The 24,770-nt window shown below is 43.2% G+C and overlaps 1 protein-coding gene across 5 annotated transcripts in view; it reads right to left on the bottom strand.

Moving 5' to 3' along the window:
• The window catches only part of ADAMTSL4 (ADAMTS like 4), a 318,711-nt gene that overhangs the window by 84,684 nt on the left and 209,257 nt on the right, over window positions 1-24,770 (bottom strand). For all 5 annotated transcript variants that reach the window (XM_068253243.1, XM_068253245.1, XM_068253241.1 and 2 more), the window contains exon 7: window positions 10,120-10,256. In XM_068253243.1, the coding sequence (XP_068109344.1) occupies window positions 10,120-10,256 (137 nt within the window). The remainder of the gene's footprint in view (window positions 1-10,119; window positions 10,257-24,770) is intronic.

Below are 24,770 nucleotides of genomic sequence, written 5' to 3'. Positions count from 1 at the left end.
GCTGCCAGCTTCCTCTAACCTGCATCTTAACTTTCTGAGGAGCAGCCGTCGCTGCCAATAAAACAGGAGCAGAAAGCTGCTAGCCATATGTCAACTCATAATTGACCACATCTGTGTCCAGCACGGCTTCTAGTGACAGCAGAGGATTCTGGGAGGTGATGTGATAAGACCCGGGGGTCACAGCAGTGGCACAGCACACAGGGATAGTCAGCCAGGTGCCAGGAACAGGTCACAGCCATGATGACAGCCTGGCATTTACTAACAGTCTGATATGTGCACGTAGTGAATGCTGGCGGGTGACTAAGATTACGCTGAAGTGTAAATCTTGCGTTCATACTCAAACTTCCTATTTAACAGGTCATGAAACAACTCATGTAAAACTGAAACTATTATTCCAATAGCTCCTGTAAATAGTTAACATTCTATATAGGCCTCAATTCACTAAGCTTTATCAAACACTTTATCGAACGTTTGATAATTAACCGCATGGGTAAAATCTAATTTTGAATTCACTAAGGTGTTATACTATAGATGTACTGAATCTTTTATCAATAAAAAAAAATCTATAAATATATATAACATCTTATTGAATTCAAAATTAGATTTTACCCATGAGGTAAATTATCAAACGTTCGATAAAGTGTTTGATAAAGCTTAGTGAATTGAAGCCATATGAAACCCTATATAATAAAAGCCTTGTCCTTGCGTCCTCTTATATCCCTGTGTCCGTTGTGCCTGGCACGCTTGTGCAACAGATGGGCGGAATTCGGACAGCGAAGGGGGTCAATCGTGCTCGGGTGTGTGCGACCGTATAGTGACCGTGCGTGCTGTGTGTGTGTGGAGGGGGGGGGGGGGGGGGTCGCGTTGTGGGCTAGTGCCTGTTTTTTTTTTTACAGACTGGCCTTCTTACTAAGATGTAATTTATGGATCCTTTCACTTCGATTTATGATTGTTTTTACTATTTACGATTGTTTTCCTAATCAAATATGTCAGAGATTTTTGATAGCTAAAATGCTGGTTAACAGGGGCCTCCTCAATGTACACACACATTTATTGATAGTTAACAGTGGTACCTTGGGGTAGTGTAAGTAATACAGCACAATTGATTTTGATCACCACATATGATTAGAAATGAGATCAAATTTGATTTTGCATGCAAATATCCATGGATTTAAAAAAAAAAAAGAGTGTAAAAAAAGAAAAGTCAGATACTTACTTATAAACTGGGAAGGCTCTGGATCCTGTAGACCCTTCCCTGTCTTCTCCCTGCTCCCCTCATTCCAGCGCTCTCACCCCTGTTTAATTTGGCACTCCGTCTGGCTTCGGAGGAACCAGGGTCCCCAAGTGCTTCCGAAGATGGGCGGCACCGTACTGCACATGCGAGAATGCATGTGGAAGCACGCTCACGCATGCCCAGTATGGAGCCGCCTGTCTTTGGAGGCACTCAGGGACACAAGTGCTTCCAAAGCCCCCCGAGGGCTCACAGACGTGTATTTGACCAACTGGTTAAATATACACAACGGTCATGACAACGCTGGAACGAGGTGAGCAAGAGAAGACATGGAAGGCTCTGTAGGATCCAGAGCCTTTCATGTCCATAGGTAAGTATCTGACTTTATTTTTTTGCTTTTACACTCAATTTAAAAATCAGTCTATCAAACCCAGTGGCTGCTGCATAATTATCCAGCTGTCAGCAAACTGATTAGCAGCTACTGAGCTTGATAGTCCCAGATTCAAATCCTAATTTACATGCAAAGTTTAATTAGAAGTGCATCAGGAAAAGCATAAAACCAGAGCCTGGCCTAATACTGCCTTCCTACCAACTCCCAGCACATACACTAAACTGTAACATATACACTTTGTACGTAACAGCACAGAAATCTCACGAGTCCTCAACTGTAAATTAATGAACTAAGAGTCTAGTGGTAGTTGGCCCTCAGTCATTCAATGAGGCACATTATACAGATTGATGGTCTTTCAGCATTCCAATTGCAGGGAGAACAAAATAAATTGTGCAGCATATAGACATCAGGACTGCAGTTTTTCCTGAGATATATGAGGAAGGGGGCAGTTCCTTGCTAGTGCAAACTGCAGATATGCACTGTGTGGTACGGACACTGTAGATAGTTAATTTCTAAATGAATGATACAAATGTGGTTCCGGTAGTGTTTAATAGGTCCTGGCTAGCTGCCCTAAACATACTGGTACAGACATTTATTGCTGTATCTAAGAGTTAATTTGTTTTAAGCAAAGGAGGAAATTTGCTTCAGGTTAGACACTCACCTATGGAGAGAGAAGGCTCTAAATTCCATAGAGGCTTCCTGGTCACCTCTCCATGTTGTCATTTCACAGCTGCCCCCATTCAAAATTCTTACTTGGCTGTGTCTTCAGGACTCTTTATGCAGTCTTCGGGATGTGCACTACAGAAGTACTCGATAACCCAAACGCTTCCCAAGCCTGCCTGAGGAGGGCCGAAGACGTATTCCACCTGCAGGTTGAATAACTTTACTGGGGGACAGCACTGGAACAAAGACACTGAGAGAGGACCGAGGTGGTTCAATGGGATCCAGAGCCTTCAATCTCCATAGATAAGTATCTAAACTGAAGCTATTTTTCTCGCTTCAGGTTTGCTTTAAACAAATCAGCTCTTAGATACAGCAATACATGGCTGTACCAGTATATTTAGGGCAGCTAGCCAGGATCTATCCAACAATAGTTAACGGGAGGCTGGAAACATCTGATGAACTTCGGTTGGCCCCAGGACTTATCCATGCAAGATACAAAATCTGCTCCTGAGGAAACCAATGAAACACCGGAGAGGCAAACAGAGGCTCAGCCCGAGAACAAGGCCAAAAGTCAATACCAGAGGTCAGGCAAACTCAAAGTCAAAGCACATTAGATCAGGTAGCCAGGCAGATAAATCAGGGGTCAAGCAAGGACAAGGAGCAGAGGTCAGCAGGTCAAACAAGGTTGTTACAAGAGATTGATCCAAATCCCACTCTAGCAATAGGCCACTCTATTGCTGGAGCAACCAAAGGCTACTGGGACTAGTAGTCCCACCTGATTGGTAATTGCTCCTATAAAGTTCTGTCCCATCCAGTGCATGCATGATAGCACTAGTTGCTGAGTGCCACTCATACACCCGGCCACAATACACTCCTTTCGTATTAAATGTGAACAAACCCAGTGATTTACAAGGCTATCTTATTTCTGTGCACTATTTCTTTGTGAGCTGTAAGGACAACATCAAGAACAATAAAACATTTGTAAAACGCTAAGCCACCCAAAGTGCATGAGCTTGTCTCAGACCAGTACATAGTGATGCGTACAGGGGAAAGTTATGTGATCACAAATTCCAGACTAAACAGGTGGCTTTTCAATTTTGATTTTAATGTTTCCATGGTTGGAGCTGTCTTGATTAAGTTTGGCAAGGCATTTCACAGGGTTGGGGCAGCATGACAGAAAGCTCTAGCTCTAAAGGAACTCTCGGGGTTGTCAAATTATTGTATCCTTTTGATATGAGGTTGCAGGAGGTTTGACACAGTTGCAACAAATCCTTCAAGTATCCAGGGCCTAGGTTGTGTGGGGATTTGACTAATAGAATGACAGTTTTGAAAAGGATTCTCCATCTTATGGGTAGCCAGTGTAGTGAGCAAAGGATTGGTGTTATGTGGAAAGGATGGAGTTATGGACTACAGATGGCCCCTATTGTTTCTGAGTTTATAGAAATGGCTGTGACATTTCTCTGCCATCACTACTGACAACCAGTCAGCTTGGGGTGACACATTTCCAGGTGCAGGCTTTAGAATGAGGGGAACAATGGATTGCTTGTTATGGTTTTGTCAGTTGCAAAAGAGACATACATTTTCTCTCTTGTGTGTCACTTTGCTTCCAGGTAAACCCGCCCTTTTTTAGACCCTTCAATTTACAGTTATTTATAGTTGGATTCAGTAATTGAAATCAGCATCCCATGATATATAGCAGGTAGAGTGTTCATTTGCACACCTCATCTAAAAACTTAGGCTAAGCAGGTCTCAGCTTGTGAACTATCCCAGAAATATTAATAATAAAATACTTTCCATTACACCCCATTAAATACAGCTGTCATTAGATTCTTCCCTTCAGCAGGAAGCAAAGTCATTTCCCCTCAGAATTATTTGACAGGATTATACAGTTAGGAGGCAAAGGGCCTAATTTGCTAAGAAACTGCAGGCGTGAAAATGTGAATGAGTTAGCATTCATGCAGTTATTCCTGTGCACCAAACCACAGTGACAACTTAATTCAAAGGAAAGAAAAAGAGTGCTGGGGAAACAAAATGGGGTAGTGCCTTTCAATGGCCATGGTAACAGCAATCAATGTGTAAAAGATGCTACTCGCATCATAAGCCATAGAAAACCATGAAAAATGCTTGGTGGAAGGGGAGGGATTTTTCTTGGGGCGTCTCCCTACGGTCTGTGGAGGGCTATTTGCTCCCTTGGAACGACCGCCTCCTAAGATACAAATAGGGTGTATAAATACAAACCGATGGGGTAGAGGCAAATGTGTTGTATTTATAAAATCCATTTACTTTGCCATTGCTATTGCACTGGCGTCTTTTTAAAAAAAAAAAAAAAAAAAAAAAAAAAAACAACAGTCCATCTACTTCAAATGTTTTATATATAGTATTTTCATTTTTTGCATTCTAATTGACTTTAGCCAAAATGCAAAAGTAGAAACAATGCAGCATAAACTATGTTTGGGGAAAAATAAAACTGCATCAGTGGAAATGGTACTGTGATGGGAACAATAATCACAGTGTCCTTGCAGTTTGCAGATTCCAATCAATTGGCAATATGCAGCTAAACACGTACATTGGAAAATGAGCCCAAGACATGCAATGGGGCAGCGCAGTCACTAAAGGGGCCTATTCACTGGTCGATTTCAGCCATCAATCGATCGATCGATTCTATGGAATCAATCGATCAGAAATCTATTCTATTGAATCAGCCAATCGATCGATTTGCGGCTTATTTCAATCTATTTGATCTATCTGACTGGATGGAAAATCTAGGTCGATCTGTGCTGGCAGCAGATTGATGGCCTATAGAGTTGCATTGGATCTAATGGTCCAATAATGCATTTAGATCGATTTCCAATAGATTTCATTCTCAAATCTATTGGAAATCTGTTCCTAGTGTGTGGCACACATCAGATAGATTCCTGTCAGATGCGACTTGACAGGCATCTGAAAGAAATCTATCGGATGGTCCAATCTGCTGCAAATCTACTGTATAAATGTATGGCCATCTTAAAGGAATACTGTAGGGGGGTCGGGGGAAAATGAGTTGAACTTACCCGAGGCTTCTTATGGTCCCCCGCAGACATCCTGTGCCCGCGCAGCTGCTCACCGATGCTCCGGCCCCGCCTCCGGTTCACTTCGGGAATTTCAGACTTTAAAGTCTGAAAACCACTGCACCTGTGTTGCCGTGTCCTCGCTCCCGCTGATGTCCTGATGCGCAGGCCCAGTATGGTCTGTGCCTGCGCAGTACGCTCCTGGTGACATCAGCGGGAAAGAAGACACGGCAACGCAGGCGCAGTGGTTTTCAGACTTTAAAGTCTGAAATTCCAGAGGTGAACCAGAGGCGGGGCCAGAGCATTGGTGAGTGGCTGCGCGGGCACAGGATGTCTGCGGGGGACCATTAGAAGCTCTGGGTAAGTTCAACTCATTTTCTCCCGACCCCCCTACAGCAGGGGTCCCCAACCACCGGGCCGCGGCCCACTGCCGGTCCGTTGGCAGTTTCCAGCTGGGCCGCGGCGGGTCTGTCATCTTGCCCCTCCCACCCGCGGCCGCCGCTTCTGTTACTTTATGAGCGGGTGGCCGCTTTCGGATTCCCCATGCGCCGCTCTCATTCATGCAGTACTATCTCGTCCTATAACAGCAGCGCGTCTTGCGTCTGCTGTAAGGAGGGAAGGAGGCGGGGCAGCGGTTCCCATGGTAGCGGCGATGCATATCGCCGCTACAGGAAGCCGCTGTCCCGCCTCCTTCCCTCCTTACAGCAGACGCAAGACGCGCTGCTGTTATAGGACGAGATAGTACTTCATCATGCATGAAGGAGAGCGGCGCATGGGGGAATCCGGAAGCGGCCGCCCGCCCGCCCGCACATAAGGTAACAGAAGCGGCGGCACCACCTACAGATACTGGGCACTATACTAGCCATGCTGGGGCACTATACTAGCCATGCTGGGCACTATACTAGCTATAGCTGGGCACTATACTAGCCATGCTGGGCACTATACTAGCTATAGCTGGGCACTACACTAGCCATGCTGGGCACTATACTAGCTATAGCTGGGCACTATACTAGCCATGCTGGGCACTATACTAGCCATGCTGGGCACTATACTAGCCATGCTGGGCACTATACTAGCCATGCTGGGCACTATACTAGCTATAGCTGGGCACTATACTAGCCATGCTGGGGCACTATACTAGCCATGCTGGGCACTATACTAGCTATAGCTGGGCACTATACTAGCCATGCTGGGCACTATACTAGCTATAGCTGGGCACTACACTAGCCATGCTGGGCACTATACTAGCCATGCTGGGCACTATACTAGCCATGCTGGGCACTATACTAGCCATGCTGGGCACTATACTAGCCATGCTGGGGCACTATACTAGCCATGCTGGGCACTATACTAGCCATGCTGGGGCACTATACTAGCCATGCTGGGCACTATACTAGCCATGCTGGGCACTATACTAGCCATCCTGGGGCACTACCGACCCATACTGGGACTATACTAGCTATACTGGTCACAATACTAGCTATACTGGGGCACTATACTAGCTACACTGGGGTAACTATACTAGCCATACTGGGGCAACTAAACTCCCTATACTGAGGCAACTATGCTAGCTATGCTGCCGCACCCCAGCCCCTCCCCCCGTAACCCGCTGCGCACGACACTGTCCACTAGGTCGCGCAATAACCCGCGCCACCCCCGGGCCTCAGAGAAAATTTTGGTCAGTAAGTGGTCCCCGGGCCGGAAAAGGTTGGGGACCCCTGCCCTACAGTATTCCTTTAAGGAGCAGTTAGGCTGCAATAGCAAAAAATTTTGATGGAACTGGGCTTTAAATTTCTTTTCATTTCTTGCCTGGCACAGGATATGTGTTCTACATATCTGGGGTAAAACGATCCATAATACAAAAACAGTGAAAAGGGCACCGTGCTGTACAAGGAACCAGATAATACCGCAGATTATCTTGACCTTAACAACAAACAGCCTTGTTAAATGCTGAATGCCTGTGATTTACGAGGCTCTATGTTTCATGATATCACTAGATCACAGAGCATTAATCCAATCGGCTCGCTATGTTCTGAGCGGGATTACGGCCAATTGTGGCCCAATTCTGAGTGATTGAGTTTACAATGTCTCCAGGAATGAAAATCTGTCGAAGAATTCTTCTGGACATGTGATCTGGATAACAGTAGGAACATAGCAACATTTAAGAACAGTAGACAATAAGCTTTGTGCCGCTGTGTGGACATGTGATGTGGCATTGTGCTACGGAAAATACTGCTGGATAACACAGGCCTGCAGACTGCTATCCAGAGTAATAAAAAACACATCTCTGAGACTGGAGATCAGCCAAGTCTTCTGAAAGGCAACTTCTCCATGCAATAAGAATAATGTCACATCATATTTCTGTTAACCTGCTAGAAAGAATCATAAGACTGATATACACCAAGATAAATATATTTTGCCACACACATAGAAACATATGTGGAGAAATTGGGCTCAGTACTTCTCATGGTGGTCACATAGCAGGGATCACTGCAGCACACTGTATGCACTGAAATCTAAGGATGGCTATGAGAAATCTCCTCAGAATCTATAATGTACTCAAATGCGTAGGGAGCCCAATTACAGGGGGAAACCAACTTCTTCTTACCTTACCTCCCTCCCTCTAATACATACCTCCAGCCAGAACAAATGTTGTTGCTGGCAGACATGGTTGGGGAGTTATGGTGAGGGTCATACCACATTATTATGTAACCCCTAGCAGATGGGCACCTTCACTATGGGGTCACCACAGGAGAAGGAAGTGTGAATGTGTGTATGTGTGGTGTGTATTGGAAATCTTGAAATGCTAATATCTGGGCTAAGTAAGCTGTGGATCCAGGTCTGGATTTCTGTAAAGGTCACATAGGCCAGGGCCTGGGGTGGTTGGACATGGAAGAGGGGTTACGTGTTTATGGTAGATGAGGCGGTAAAGAGGGGAGCTGCTGCACACACAAGTGATGGTTGCTGCACATGGAACAGGAGCTACAGGTGAGTTTGCATAGGGAGGAAAAACAACTAAAGTAACCTTGTGTGGGTCACCCATGATTCCATTAAAAGCCTTGTCTTGGTCATCTTCTCTCTCCTACCACAGTGCAGCCTTACCTAGTAGTGTCTCTTCTAAGCAGTTAATGGTTTTCTAAGTCTTGAATACTGACTGGCCACTGACACCCAGCTCATCAATTCAGAGTTTATGTAGTAGTGTGTACATTGCATACAGCTCTTGTGCACATACAAAAGGATCATTTGATGAGAATGGGGTTTTAAGTTGGGATGTATTGCTCAGGATGTATGAGAGGACTGCCTTTTCAACACGAGTTTTCAGGTTTCCAATAACTTATAAACATTTCTCCAGGCACTAATTTTAATCGGCTGGTGTGTGTGTGCATGTGTGTGTGTGCGTGTGTGTGTGTCTGTGTGTGTCTGTGTGTGTGGGTGGGGGGGGGGGGGGGGGGGTTTGAGGAGCTACACCAAGGCCAGTACATTACATTTCTTAGCTCCTGTAGTTGGTTTGTTGGTTCCTGGCCCAGAGCTGTCAGTAATGAATGCTTATCAACAATTAGATTTTGACACCTGATCCTGAGTAACTAACCCTAAAAATAACTCTCAATCCATTTATAATCTCACCCTTAAGCTATGCTTAACAGTACAAAGACCTTTGCATAACCCTAACCTCTCCTGAACCCTGACCTACTCAATATATCTTACACTAACTTGTCACTCAGACTGCTTCCTATCAGTAACCTTGCTAAACAGTAACCTTAACATTAAACAATAGCCTCTAAGAATTCTATCACTAACTTAAACCTATACTGGTGCTTAAAGTGAACCAAGCACCATTTTAGCACCCAGGGAATCTTTATAGCACATTAAAAATGCATGCCACTAGTGTGACTCATTAAAAAACAACTCTAATTGTACCTCTCTTTTACATTTAAAGGTTTAGCACAGGTCTTTATTACCCTATTTCCTTCTACTTCCATGGCATACAGTCTGGCAGAGGTTTCAGACAGAGAAGGACTACTAATTATTTTATTGTACACATTAGCATAGAGAAAACAAAATGCTTTTGATCAGCAGGGGGTGTGTGTAGATTTTCACAATGTGCTTCAAAGTCTTTACAGAAGTCACAGATGCTATATTCACACCTTCCCTATGGATAACTAATTGACAGCTAGAAAGGGAGAAGGGACATGGCAGCTCCTATAGCTATTAGAAACCAGGCAAAAAAAAGTTGTGCTTGGTTCCATTTAAAACTCTGCATAACCTGTAAATTTACCTAGCTATAACTCTAACCCCTAAAAAATATAATGATCTGTTAGTCTGTAATCCCACGTTATGCTAAGCAGTCCTATACCAGTAAGAACCGGCAGCAGAACTTCTGCTCCAAGACAACACACTGGTTTTGCTTTACCTCAGTGATGTTTATCTGGGTAGAGATACATCTTGGTGAACAGTCTCCAGAGCTATATTCATTCATGATGGTGTCTCTGCACTGTGGTGATAACATTCATTGTGGTCATACAAACATCATACAAGAAAGATCAACAATGACACCTCTATGCAGAAGGTTGCTGCTCTTTGGTAAAATTAACACTAGTAACCTCAAATATTTATTAGCCATGGACACAGTCATTTCAGAAATGTGCTGTCTGCTATATGGGTCATCTTTGACTTCAGGAGACATTAGCTCATGTTTGACACATACTCAAGAAAAGTGGAGACCAGCTATGAATGTAGTGATTTTAAGTTTCCTGTAAATGTTACAGGATACACACTATTATGCTTACCAAGCATTGTCCATCAACGCAAACATCTGTGGAACTAGCCTCACATGGTGTTCCATCTTGGACCTTCTCTGTGTGACGTACATAGAACCGGAAGCCAATGGGACGACAGTTCAATGCACATCTCTGACTTCCACTCACTGCAAACAAGAAGTAAATGACATCAGAATTGAAATGGTCACAAACCACCTTTCGGTGTTCAATGAGCAACAACATCTTGTTTTGGTGTCCAGGGCCTAGTAATATGCCTCATCATCACAGACTCTTCTTTATAAATATATTGAAGGTAAAAGAAGCATAATGGATACAATGGTTGCCGTTTATAAGAGACATTGAAAAATGCGTGGTTTTGATGATGCCAAAGCAAACATCAGTTGCAGAGACGTTATTTCAATGTATCTTATCCTGATTGGCTATTTGTAATGTAAGGCTTCACAGACTATCTTTTTGAGTAGTTTAATCAATCTCTGTACGGCCTAAAAATAAAATTGTACAGTACAAGATGGCCACAGCTCCAGGGTCTACATAAACCCAATCAACATGGACTTAGCTTTAAACAGACTGAATTTATGCTCAGGGCAATGGTATCAGATAGGTTAGATGGGCATAAAAAGGTTAGCATTTTTTTTCCAGACAAAAGCAATAATGGAGACAGCACATAAGAGGCAATGCTTCCATGCGGTGTATCGAGGAGCAAATCACATGACATGTTTCAGTCTATGGCCCTTCATCAGGTGTGACAAAGTAAACCCCACAATGCATTTTAAACCTTCCCACAGGAGCTTACACCCAATCAGTGACACATCCTTCATAAACCCTTGCAGTCATTAGGCATTGTTTCACCTGCAGAAGCAGGTTATTTGCGGTGTCTTTTTGTGCTTTTTCTGCCCCTGCAAGAGATATTATATAGGAAAGACAATCCAGCCCCTAAAGGATCCTACTTACCAATATACACATTCTATTAAAAATGCTATGTGAACAACATGTAGATAAAATGCAATTCATCAAGTCTGCCTCTCATTTTTTAAAGGGATACTGTAGGGGGGTCAGGGGAAAATAAGCTGAACTTACCCGGGGCTTCTAATGGTCCCCCGCAGACATCCTGTGTTGGCGCAGCCACTCACCGATGCTCCGGCCCCGCCTCCGGTTCACAGTATCCCTTTAAAGCTCAGCGTGTGGAGCCCTTAGCATGGGATCTGAGATGGGATTGGGGGGAGGGAGGGGTGGAAGGGGAACAATGACAGTAAAGACCTGTTTGAACATCAGGAAGAATGGATCGCCGAAACATTTGTGTAATATTGGACCAAAAGACAGACATTAGAGGCATGTCCTTTTAGAGTACTGGTGTCCAGGTTCCACATGCTATAGCCACAAGTACCTGGAGCTGGAAAAAGGGTGCTACTTCCACCTCTTTAAGGCCCCTTGTACATTTGGTGCAATCGGTCACACCGCACTGCTCCCAACAAGTCGCACTATGGGCTTGATTCACAAAAGAGTGCTAACTGTTAGCACGGCCGTTTTCGCTCGAATTTTCGCATTGCGCGCGCTCGCGAATTTTCCCGCGAAACAATAACGTTTTTGCGCACAAACGCGGATTTTCATGCAAAAACAATATCGATTTTGTGCGAAAATTCGTGTTTGCACGCGAAAACATTATTGTTTCGTGCGAAAATGCGCGATCCCGCACAATGCGAAAATTTGCGCGAAAACGGCCATGCTAACAGTTAGCACTCTTTTGTGAATCAAACCCAATGTGTTATATCTGCGGTGCAACCAAATCAGCAAGGTATACTTTCTATTGAACGTATGTCTCACTTCCCGGGATTACCACGCATGACGCAAATGTAACTGTTGCAGTGCCATGACGGGACCCGCCACACCGTGTTCTGATTGATAGCCTCATATAGCTATTACCCTATCAGTGATGGGATGTGGCGGTTTTGGGTAAAGCAATGTGACAGACCACTTTAATTGTAAAAGGGACCTAAAGGTGCTTTAGGTGTTTGAGATTGTATCTCATTACTCTGAGGAAGTGTAGGTGGCTGTGTGACACAGCTGTAAGGTTGTGGGACTTGGGGGTATATTTGTTACAGTATATATTTTCGCCATCTGCATCCCCTTTATATTATTGCTAATACGCTGGCACTTTAAAGATAATTAAAAGCATGCTCTTGATATACTATCAACACAATGTCTCATATGATCCCAGGATACAATAAAATACTTGGATTAAACAGGGGATATTGTTTACAGAGGAGGCTGAATAAGCTCAGAGAAATCTTTATTACATAGTTGGCAACCAAGATGGGGATTTAGGAAACACAGCGTAATGGAAGACAAGATCCACTTTAAAAGGGACAATAAAGAAAAACTGATATTGAGGCTACAGAACCCGCTGTTTACTGGAGATTAATAAAATGGAAGTTTACATCTCATTTAATCCCAGATGTAGTTGAGATTGTGGGATCCATAGTAGAGATTATTCTGAGAGAGAGCACCGGACACAAAGACATGCCAAAGCAGCTGTTTGATGCAAGCGAACTTCCAAAGCCATCAAGCTAATTTGGTTTTGTACATTCTATCCAGTACAATATTTAAGTCATGGGGGAATTTCATTGGCGAGGTCTAAAATAACAACACCAAAGGCTCGGAGAAGAACAAGTCTTGTTATCATACAAGGTTGACTTGCACTGACATCATGCCTGGCATAAGTTGAACATTCTCACGTCAAGCAAGGCGTTATTTTATAAGTGACAAGTGACAGGGTCTCTTTGGTGTACAGCCTTTAAGGCATATGTTTTCCTTCAAATGTTAAATAACCTTACATATAATGAAAAAAACAAAACCCTTGTGAACATCTGCTGAGCTAGGATTTCAATTTGTGACCTCTGTCTCCTTTAGGTGGGGTTTTTAAATCAACTCGGATGCACTCTGTGGAATCCTAAGAGCTGGAACGGGGATGTTCTCTAATTGGGAAAATGTTACAGAAGGCGTACTCTGCAGTTGGTCTATAATCACAGTGCAATTTCCTACACTGACCACAAAAATCAGACTGGACTGTGAGGATATAAACTTCCACTTAAAACAAATGCTAAACTCTGCATAATAATCTGTTACATAAGGGCTTCTGAAGAACAGAAAAAGTGGTAGGATTCTCCCTTCCAACCACTCAGATGCCTCTTATCTCTTAACTGGACCAGAAAACCGCTGTGAAATCTGATTTGATGCGATTGGCTTGGCATCTTTTAAAGAGGTACTGTAGCGAAAACAACAATGAATAAAATTGCTTATTTCGTCACAATATACGGTCACAATATACGGTACATTTATTAATTATTTTAGTCAGTGTTTTCCCATTGTAAAATCTTTCCTCTCCCTGATTTACATTCTGAAATTTATCAAGGGCAACATCTTCAGTACCGTCGGGTGATGTCTGCGGAATGTAAGTTTACTGAGAGTGCTAAAGTCAGTAGAAAATATACCTGGCCTCCCAGAATGCGCTGGGAGGAGAAATCCACATCGCTTAATAGCCTAGGCTACGTATCCCTGGAAGGGCGGGGCTACATACCAATATACAGCAATATACAGATATAGGAAGTGTTTCTGATGCAGAAACCGGGAAAATTAATGTATAAGTGGGTATCCTGAATAATTTACTGTATTCTACTATATGTCACTACAGTGCCTGCTTAATTACCTCCTGATTTACAAAAGACGTCTGCCTATCTAGATAACTAGGAAAACAAATTTAATAGATGCTCCTCATCTGATAGGCAAGGTTGCTCCAAAGCTACAGTTTGCTAAAGAAGTGTGCACTTTGTACTGACTGCTGAACAGTGATCGTGAGGTTTACGGCTGGTTCTCATGGGCTTCTGACGAGCTTTCGTTCAGTGCCACATTCAAACGCCGACGTTGTAGATGCTATCTTTCGAAGGCTTTTGGGAAGCCTTCAAGGCTAGCAGTTCGGGTCTCTGCAATTGTTTCCCGGTATTTACAGCCTCTGAAAGCAACATGTTCCTTTCGAGACGAGACGCAACGCCGAGATCTACCGCCAGGCTTTCATGAAAGCCTTCAAAAGCCAGCTTTACACACTCCCATTCAGTTAAAAGGGACGGCGGTAGATCCTAACGCTGCAAAAATGCCTGTGTGAACCAGCCCTTAGTTTGGCACTGATCCACAAGCAGAGAGCGAGAAGCTCTTTAAATTTCCTGCTGGGGCTTCCTATCTGTCAACAGCATGGACCAACAGGAGTTCTGCGGGGAAATTCTAACAAACCTCCCAGCTATGAGCCAATAGAAATGCTCAATGGCAATTGTAAAGAATAAATTTCCCCACAGGGGTTTATATGAATTTGCCTTCCTTCTGCAAGTTGACTCTAAATCATATTGATGATGCTGGTTGGTGTAGTTCAGGGGAGTGGCTCTCCATGCAGGTGGGCATCTCAATACCTGGTCTACACCAGCATCTATGGAGAACAAGGTGTGGGATGGGGAGGCATGTGTGTTATAAAAATTTTCTGTGACAAAAATGACAGGGAAAATGTTCAAAACACATCCCTGATCATTTAAACTATCGGTGCTGCAACTTCACCTACTGCCTCCACTAGGTAAGGGCACCACCTCTGACATAGGAGACCAGGATTCGAATTTTGGCTCTTACTATTCAGTAAGCCAGCGCCTATTCAGTGAGGAGTCCTTGGGCAATACTTCCTAAGACTGCTACTGCCTACAGAGCATGCCCTTAGTGGCTGCAGCTCTCAAGCACTTTGAGTCCAACAGGTGAAAAGCCACTATACAAATGCTGGAATTATTATTCTTACCCCTTAGATTTTAAGCCTGTTTGGCAGGTCCCTAATCTGTATCAGTGCAGCACCTTCACCTGCTACCTCCACCCATTAGATTGTAAGCCTATTTGGCAGGGCCCTCTTCTCCGTGTGCTCTTCTCTGCCATCGTATGGACTCAGTGACTCGTCTTCTATATTTATCCCTACCTTGCAATCTGCACACCTTTGTTTCACTATTTTGTGTACCATTGTTTAACACTGTAATATCCCCATGTTATACTGTTTGATGTTGTATTGTTTTGTCTCCCATCTATTGTACAAGGCTATGTAATATTATTATAAAAGTTTAATAATAATACTAATACTAATAACAAGGTCCTCACTGCATCATGAATGATGACCAGGAACCGCTTTAGTGAATTCCCGTACAGCTTAAAGAGACACTGAAGCGGAAAAAAAAATATGATATAATGAATTGGTTGTGTACTATGAATAATTACTAGAAGATTAGCAGCAAAGAAAATATTCTCATACTTTTATTTTCAGGTATATAGTGTTTTTTCTAACATTGCATTATTCTATAATATGTGCAGATTACACAACACTCAGCATTCAAAATTATTCTTTCAGAGCAGTCTGTGAAGTAATGACATCTCCTCTGGCAGAGGAAAAGTAAATAGTCCAGGAACAGTTGAGATAATAAAAGTCAGATAACAGCCCTCTCCAAGGTGGCCATACACTGGCCCGATTCGCGGCCGTTTCGACAGCAGATTCGATCCTGGGATCGAATCTGCTGCCAATCGTTCGCGCTAAACGCACCCGCCGATCCGATTTCCTCCCGAAATCGGATCGGTCCGTCGATCGCGCCGTGCGGGAAATTACCCTCGATCGCCCGCGGGTAGGGAGCGCGTCGCTAGCGGCGGCCGATCCAATCAGGTATACATTACCTGACGCTGGCTCCCGGGCGTCTTCTCCGCATCTTCTCCGCGCTGCACCCGCTCCATCCCGGCGCTTCCTGTCACTGCAGTGACCAGGAAGTTCAAATAGAAGGCGCTCTATTTGAACTTCCTGGTCACGGAGTGACACAGGAAGCGTCGGGATGGAGCGGGTGCAGCGTGGAGAAGATGCGGAGAAGCTGCCCGGGAGCCAGCGTCAGGTAATGTATGATCGGGGGGGGACAGGCGGCAGCGGCGGCAGGCTGAAATCGATTCACAATCTGTTTGCAGTAAAGGCAGCCATACGATCCCTCTCTGATCAGATTCGATCAGATAGGGATCTGTCAGCTGGTCGATCTAATGGCAAATCGACCAGTGTATGGCTACCTTAACTTAGTCAGAGAGCTTAATGGCTTGTTTGCATAGAGATAACAACTGGAGTTTCTCAACTCTTCCTGTACTGGAAACAATTAGACGGATGTATCTGATCTTAATGTTGTATTTCTTAGCTGTACTACACATACAAATCATAATATCCTAATTTTTTTTTCGCTTCAGTGTCTCTTTAAAGATGAATAAATAAGTGTAATGCAGTTTTTTGCGTAGTCATCTGCATTAATGGGTCACTCTATGCCAAGTACAGTAGATTGTCCAGTAAAACTTGTGGTCCAGATAAACTAAAATCAGTTTGTGGATCAAAGTACTACTTAGCCAGTTAAAGGGTAACTTAAGCAAAAGGGGGGAAAATAAACCAATACATTGCAAATTGAAAAGTTAAAAAATAGAAGAGAGGTCAAGAAATGATTGATATTCGACATGTAATTTGTTCATAGTGTTTGATTGACAATCACTCTACATGTAAACATCTTTACTACTGGCAGACATGAAAAAGAAACAGACAGCACCAACTGCCATTATCTATAACCACACCCTCCAACAATGCGATAGGTTAAAAGGTTTTTTTTTTATAGACATACATATGCAGAGGAAGATACTGGTTGCTTGGCAGTTGGAAACAGACATTATTTCCCACAATGCAACAAGGCTCACAGACAGGAAACTGTCAGGACCATGGTTCTGACATCACACTGGGGGAGGGGTTTCACCATAACATCGGCCATACAAACCCTCTAATTATCTATTCGAGAAAAGGCAAATATTTCTCATGGGAAAGGGGGTATCAGCTACTTACTGGGATGAAGTTCAATCTTTGGTTACAGTTCCTCGCCAAAACAACTTTAGTAAGTGATATCATCAATGGCAAGCTCATTTAGAAACCAAATTAAAAAGAGCAAAAGAGATGTCAAAATGAATGGCGCACTTGGCTATCAAAATTAACATAAATGACCTCCTAAGTGATTGCTTTACAATACCGAGTTTGAAAAACTGATTTTTATTACATAGCAACTGGTTGTTTCACTGCTTATTTATAAGCCATCTGAGGTGACTTCAGTAACACATGGCTGCTCTTTTACTTTCTTCCCTTTAATCCAGTTTGGCTCTCATTTGTCTTCTTCAAGGGATAATGTTGTTAATAAATATTTGAGGATCAGAGTCCTGGAAAAAGGAGCTATTCTCTGCAATGTGAGACCTCCCTGGCTTGTGTGGATAAAATCCACTCGAGTTCCAGATTGAAAGCAGGGAAGGTCTCCATTGGCTGCCTGGCAAGCGGAGAAACGTGCACAGCTGGAAGACATCTGGCTGTGATGGTTTCTTGCCTGGGCCAGATAGCAATCCCAACAAGGTCATTCTGTGTTTTACAGTATTTGGTATCTGGCTTAACAACAGGCTGGCTTCAGAGGGAGGATAAGGAACAGCTGATACAGTTAAGACTAACAAAACTGTGCTTGTACGTTCAGTTTCAATATACAGAAAGGTGTTGAGGATATGGCGTTTACATCAATATGACACTTCTGCTCTGGCTTAATAAATTACAGCACATACAAAACTTCTTTATGGATTGCCTTTTTAAGTTGTGGGTTGGCGATGGAGTTGGGTGTTGAAAAGCGATAAAGTAGAATTAGACTTTCTTCTACTTTGCTAAATGCACGCAACAAATGTTCTCATAAACGAAACTGATTTCAAACAAACTTATTATTATGTATTTATATAGCACTGATATCATCCGCAGCACTTTAACTGGTTCGCGTTCCACAATTTTTAAGAATCCATAGTCATGTCAACACAATACCTAAGCAACTCAGGGTGACCCAAAACCGGCTTCAGGGGCATAAAGAGGTTTGCATATTCAGCTGTGGTGCATTGTGGGTAACCACAGTTACACACTTAAATCTGAATCATCACTAATACCTTCTGGTTTAAGAAGGCAAATTACACATAGTAATGTCAGTAACTCTCCCTCAGTAGGAGCTCATAATCTGACAACTACCATAGCCACTCGTATATCCCTACCATAATCTAAGGGCAAATTTTGGGACAACCAAGTAACTGTTATGTACGTTTTTGGGATCTGGGAGGATATCAGAGTGCCCGGAGGAGACCTATGGAAACACAGGAAGAATATGCAAACTCCTTGCAGGTGTGTCCTGACCTAGATTTGAATAGTGGACCCAAGTGCTTCTATTCACTTTGTGCCGCCTATAGTATCTGGCAAGTACCCGTGAAACACGTTGTCATACCTGTTTTGTGTGAATAAAGACTTTTTCTTAAAATGCTGGTGACATATCATCTGGAGAGGTAAGCGAATACCTCTTCTTACATTTTAAAGAGAACCCGAGGCAGGGTTCTCACAATGCAATCCACATACAGAGGCTGGGTCTGCCTATACAGCCCAGCCTCTGTTGCTATTTCAATCCCCCCTAACTTCCCTCTGTACTCTGCAATCAGCCATAAATCACAGCCACGCTGTGCGGGTGTGTTTACATCTGTCCTGTCAGTCTGCCGCTCCCCCCGCCCCCTGCAGAGCTCCGGTCCCCGCTCGTGTCCCATCCCTCCAATCAGCGGCGAGAGAAGGGACGTGGGCGGGGACCGGAGCTCTGCAGGAGGCGGGGGAGCGGCAGACTGACAGGACAGATGTAAACACAGCCCGCTCTGACACGCTGTGTGTCAGCAGCACGGCTGTTATTTATGGCTGATTACAGAGTGCAGGGGGAAGTTAGAGGGGATTGAAATAGCAACAGAGGCTGGGCTGTATAGGCAGACCCAAGCCTCTGTATGCGGATTGCATTGTTAGAACCCCGCCTCGGGTTCTCTTTAAGGATATACAGTATACAGCATATAGCTCTAGGTCCACTTCATACACTGGGCGCCTCCAAGTATTTTTTGATGGGAAACAACATAGGTGTCTCCCAAAAGATAATAAGACTGGGTACAAGAGGCATTATTGTGGAATAAAAAACATTTTTGAGCTTTTATTTACATTTGAGCAAAAAGTGTCCAGTCCAAAATGATTCATACCCTTTACAAACTGTCATAGTCTGTGGGAAAATTCAAAGTTCATTCCAAATAGTCCAAGCTGTTCTAAAGCATCCCAATTACCCTGATTAATTGGGAACAGCTGCTTTAATCAACTCAACAGGTGAAAAATAGCAGCTCTCTGCAGTCGGTTTGTCATGGCTAAGACAAAGAAGCTCAGTGAGGACCTGCGGCTGTGAGTTGTGACTGCTCACAAGTCAGTAAAGGGCTACATTTATAAATGTTTCAAGTTCAAGTGGCTACAGTGCAACGTATTATAAAAAAAATACAAGATGTTCCGCACAGTGGAAAATCTCAGAGGACGTCATCGGAAGCCAAAAGTGACATCTGTGCTGGCCAGGAGGATAGTGAGAGAGGTGAAAAAGAGTCCATGAATCACCACCAAGGCCATCCTGGTGAATCTGGGCTCTGTTGGTGGCAATGTCGCAAGGCAAACAATCTAACGGACACTGCACACTGCTGGGTTCCACAGATGCAGACCAAGGAGGACGCCACTTCTCCAGATAAAGCACACAAAAAGCTTCTTTGGCCTTTGCAAATGCTCATCTGGACAAAGAAGAGGAGTTCTGGTCTTCTATGATATGGTCAGATGAAACAAAAATGGAATTATTTGGTCACAATGATATTTCCTTCATTTGGCGTAAAAAAGGAGAAGCCGTCAACCCAAAAAACACCATCCCCACTGTCAAACATAGTGGTGGGAACCGGAACCTAATGCTTTGGGGTTGTTTTTCAGCCAGTAGACCAGGGAACCTAATCACAGTACACGGCACCATGAAAAAAGAGACAATACATGAGGATTCTCAATGACAACATCAGGAAGTCTGCAAAGAAACTTGGCCTTGGGCACCAGTGGAGACTTCAGCATGACAATGACCCAAAACACACAGCAAAAGTGGTGAAGAAATGGTTAGCAGACAACAACATTAACGTTTTGGAGTGGCTCAGCCAGAGTCCTGACTTGAATCCAATTGAGAATCTGTGGAGGGAGCTAAAGATCAGGGTGATGGCAAGAAGACCCTCCAACCTGAAAGATTTGAAGCTCAATGCTAAAGATGAATGGGCAAAAATACCTGTGAAGACATGCAAAAATCTGGTCTGTAATTATAGGAAGCGTTTGATTGCTGTTATAGCCAATAAAGGCTTCTCTATTGATTATTGAGAAGGTTATAAATAGTTTTGGACTGGACACTTTTTTGCTCAAATGTAAATAAAAGCTGAGATTTTTTTCTTTTACACAATAATGCCTCTTGTGCATCGTCTTATTGTCTTTTGGGAGACACCTACGTCATTTCCCGTCAGAAAATTACTTGCTGGTTGAATAAAAGTAACTAAGTAAAAATTTGCCTGTAGTATGAATAATTATGAGCAGCACTGTATGTGTGTATATATATATATAATATATATATAATGAAATCATTATACATTTGCAAACATCTTAAAGTAATGAACTTAGAGGATCAACCCCTGAGCAAAAGCAAGGGTCACTTTAAATGTAAATACTCCAGTTATTTTATACACATTATTCAGTTGTTTTTTTCACTGTGTCAAGTGACTGGCACATTATTCCAAATTATTCTAATGTTATAATAAAAGGCTTTATATAAAAAGTAAGACTGCATAGCACTACACTATTCACTGTAAGATATGCCAATGCATACTCTTATTTTCCATATATACAGTACAGCTGCCTGCAGACATACGCACGTTCCTGGCTAACATTTTTTTTCCCTTTTATCCCTCTCACAGAATTAAGGTTGTAAATACTGTACGGCTGCCATTTTCTATCACAGGAAATGATGGAGAACAGGCATGCAATAGAAAACACTCTCCCCTACTGAACTATAAGTGATATAGCAGACTACTCATTTAAAAGTACATTAGCGGGCCTGGGAAGGCTTGAATTCCAGGTCTGTTGTGTTATCACTGCCAAAGAAAGGTCACTTTAGGGCTCATATATGTATATTACCACAGAGGAAGAAAAACATCCTCATAGATGCTTTACTACAAATTATATTTAATCCTAGAAATATGATTGGTTACAAAGTAAAGCAACAAAATTCTACTTCTAGATTGCTTCTGTCTTCCATGAAAAAAAAAAAAAGTTACAAACTCCAGCCTACTAACGTCTATACATGCCTATGCATAAAGTGACTGAGGAAAATTCAAAACCTGTGAGGGAGAAAAAGATTATACTTACCTCCTCCATGGGAGTCTACACTATGGCAGGTCCTACCCACATCTTTCCTATGTAAAGCAAGAATGTATAGAAGGCAAGGAGCAAGGAGTGTAGACAAAATCCACTTATCCCCCAATAATGACACATTAAACTACTATTATTATTATTGTTCCATGAGTTAGGCCTCTTGCACACTGCATGCATTTCCGATTCAATTTTTTAATCGGTTTTTACCTCCGATTCAGATTTTTAATCTTTACTGCATGCTGCATTTTTTGATCTGTTTTTTTCTGTTGAATGTATTCAGGGAAAATCGGAATTGAAAATCGGAATCGGAAACGGAATCTGAATCCGAAAACGGATTTGCAGTGAGCAGGGGGCCTTACAATGTGTTTTGCAGGTCTTTGCCTGCTTCTTCAGGTAAAAGGAACTGTTATGATGTATGTATACGACTGCCCATATTTCTCCTGTTGCACATTGGTAATCCCTGCATACTTGCAACAGCTTTTTTCTTAAGAAGTAGGCAGAGACCTGCAAAGCTCCTGATGAGTCTATAAAGCCTAAATAATAGTTACTAGTTATTATTGGGAGGTAAGAGGCCTATTGCCAAAACTCTTTACTCCTCACCTGGGACACCTCCTGGGATGTAGTCCTTAGACCATTGGCCACATGATAATACTTACCTTCATAAGTGATCTGAGAAGAGGTCTACAATTTTGGGTTGGTTTTCTCCATAGACCTCCACTAAGTCACTTATTGTAGAAACATACTTAACAAATCTGTACATAAATATCCTGATATTGTTTACCTTGGGTCTCCTTTAAGTGATCGAGAACCTGTTCTGTCCTATGCATCTAAAAGCTGCACTCTCTCTGTTCCGCATTATTAATATATTCTTGACATGTACATATACTTCTCTGTTTAATATACAATACATACAATATGATTCAATACTTCCACTTCCCTTCCCCAGCTCTGTAATGGTAAACTTTGTACATCTTACAGGCAGGTTGTCTAATCACAATCGCCCTGTCAGTGTGTTGTGCTCACGTCATTGGAATGTGACTACTGTATAATCCCTACAGTCCCTGCATAAGCACACAGGAATGATTAAAACCCCTTGGCTCCAAACATGGTTACATTTCATCTTGACTTTCACTGGCCTCCCCTATTCCCCCATATATTTAGTGCATAGTGTTATAAATCATACACAGCACTTATTAAAACTAATGTTATCTCTGCTCTGCTGCACATTATTAATTTTCAGGATTCCAGCCATGAAAAGGATAAAGTGGGTGTAAAAACTGATTGTTAAAAGGCGATGCCTGTTTTCACACAAGTAACTTTGTGTTGCTTGGCAATTGGGCAGCAGCAGCACAGAAAGTTCTTAATGGAAACTTTAACAGCCTACTTCCACTGGAAGCTGTGACCCTTTCTGATTCGGCTGCAACACCTGTTCTTCTGGCATAGCTGCAGCCCGAATTATGGGTTTCCACCAGCTACAGATTTGCAGTGTTTCCCTCGCTTGTGAGCTGCACAGGGAAACACTGCTTATCTGTAGCATGGCTTGCCGTCTAGATCGCACTTCAATGTGACTCTGGGCTGCATACTGCAGCATACTTCCCAACTTTGTGAGATAAGAAAGAGGGACACTTAAGCCACACCCCTAACCAGCCCCCCTCCCCCCCCCCACACACACACACCCCTAATAACGCATACCATAATGATTTCATAAGAAAGATGTGTTTGTTTAAGTCAAGCCACACTGGTTCTTTCTATCCTGGTTCATTTCCCTTCATATTAACATTTGAAAATAAGAAATATATCAATTTAAATGATGGGACTAAAGTTTAGAGTCAATGAAATACATTTTTTTTGTAGAAAAATACATATATTTACATAAATCTGCATAGGAGTCCTGAAAAAGGGACAAACAAGGAAGAAAGGGGGGCAGAGGGTTTTGGTTCCCAAAGAGGGACTGTCCCTCCAAAAGAGGAACAGTTGGGAGCTATACTGCAGATTTATTCAGCATGCAGCCGAATCCTAAGCCATGCAGAGCACGGCTTAGCGAACAGGAGCCGCGGCCAAATTGGAAACGGCCTTGGCTCCCAGTGGTAATAAGCCCTTAGGATTCGGCTGCATGTCATGCTGCATAAATCTGCAGCATGTCATCCAGATTTGCACTGAAGTGCTATCTTGACAGCAAGCCATGCTACACATAGGTAGCATTTCCGAGTGCAACTCGCTATTGGGGAAATGCTGCAAATCTGTAGCTAGGGGAATTGGGCTCTAACTGAATTTAAAACAAATAGCCAGTTACTTACCTGGAGCATCTTACAGCCCCTGAAGTCTTCCTGGTCTCTTGCCTTCATTCCACGCTGCTCGGTTCCCCCGGCATCCTCCAATGCGCTCCCGTAGATGCAGTAACCAAAAATTGCTACAGGGCATGCACAAAACTCTCACATCCGCATGCACAGTGGCTGGAGACTTGCTGAGTCGCCCGGCTTATGGAGGTAAAATGTTGTGCAAAGTACGCAGAGAAGCACTTACCGCATCCAGCGCCGCGCTCCTCTCCCACCTTCCTCCGGTCCTGCTTTGCTAGGCATCCCTCTTTTTCCTTCGGCATCTTCCGATATAGCTGTACACTTTGGCCGCCTGCTGCTATACTGCTCCGGGTCCTCCACCTGAACTCAGCGCACATACGCTGCTGGTGTTATAGTAGCTGGACTAATATGAAAGTAAGGAGGCCATGCAGAATGGAGGACCCAAAGCTGTACAGCAGCAAGTAGCCATAGTGTACAGCTAGATCAGAAGATGCCGGAGAAGAGGAATGGGTGGCAAAGCAGGACTGGAGTGAGGTGAGAGTTGAGCACAGCACTGCATGCGATAAGGGCTAGTTCACACACCAAATAAAAATCGCGATTGCATCCCAATTTTGCCACAATTTGCATTGTGATTCCCATTCAACAGAATGAGAATCACATAACGATAGCCCCCAATGCGATGCAGTGAGAATGATCCCATAGGGATACATTAGCAACAGCGCTTTACTGATCGTTATTCCAAAAATATACAGTGTTTAAAATCTGCATTAGGTAAAGGTTTGAATAACAATACATACACTGTATGGTAACCATATAACGTCTAAATATAACTTTGTCCTGGAACAGGTGGGGTTAACACTCCACAAATATTCAGATAAGATGAGTGAGGCACTCTTGCTTAGCAATATATCTTTAGGCTCATACACACGTCCAACGTGCACACAACCACATGACAAACCACATAACCTGACGAACCACATGACCTGTACGTACACACG

This window comes from Hyperolius riggenbachi, chromosome 9, assembly GCF_040937935.1.
Source record: "Hyperolius riggenbachi isolate aHypRig1 chromosome 9, aHypRig1.pri, whole genome shotgun sequence".
NCBI lineage: Eukaryota > Metazoa > Chordata > Amphibia > Anura > Hyperoliidae > Hyperolius > Hyperolius riggenbachi.
The sequence above is the reverse complement of the archived record's forward strand: the minus strand, read 5'-3'. Positions and strand labels throughout refer to the sequence as shown.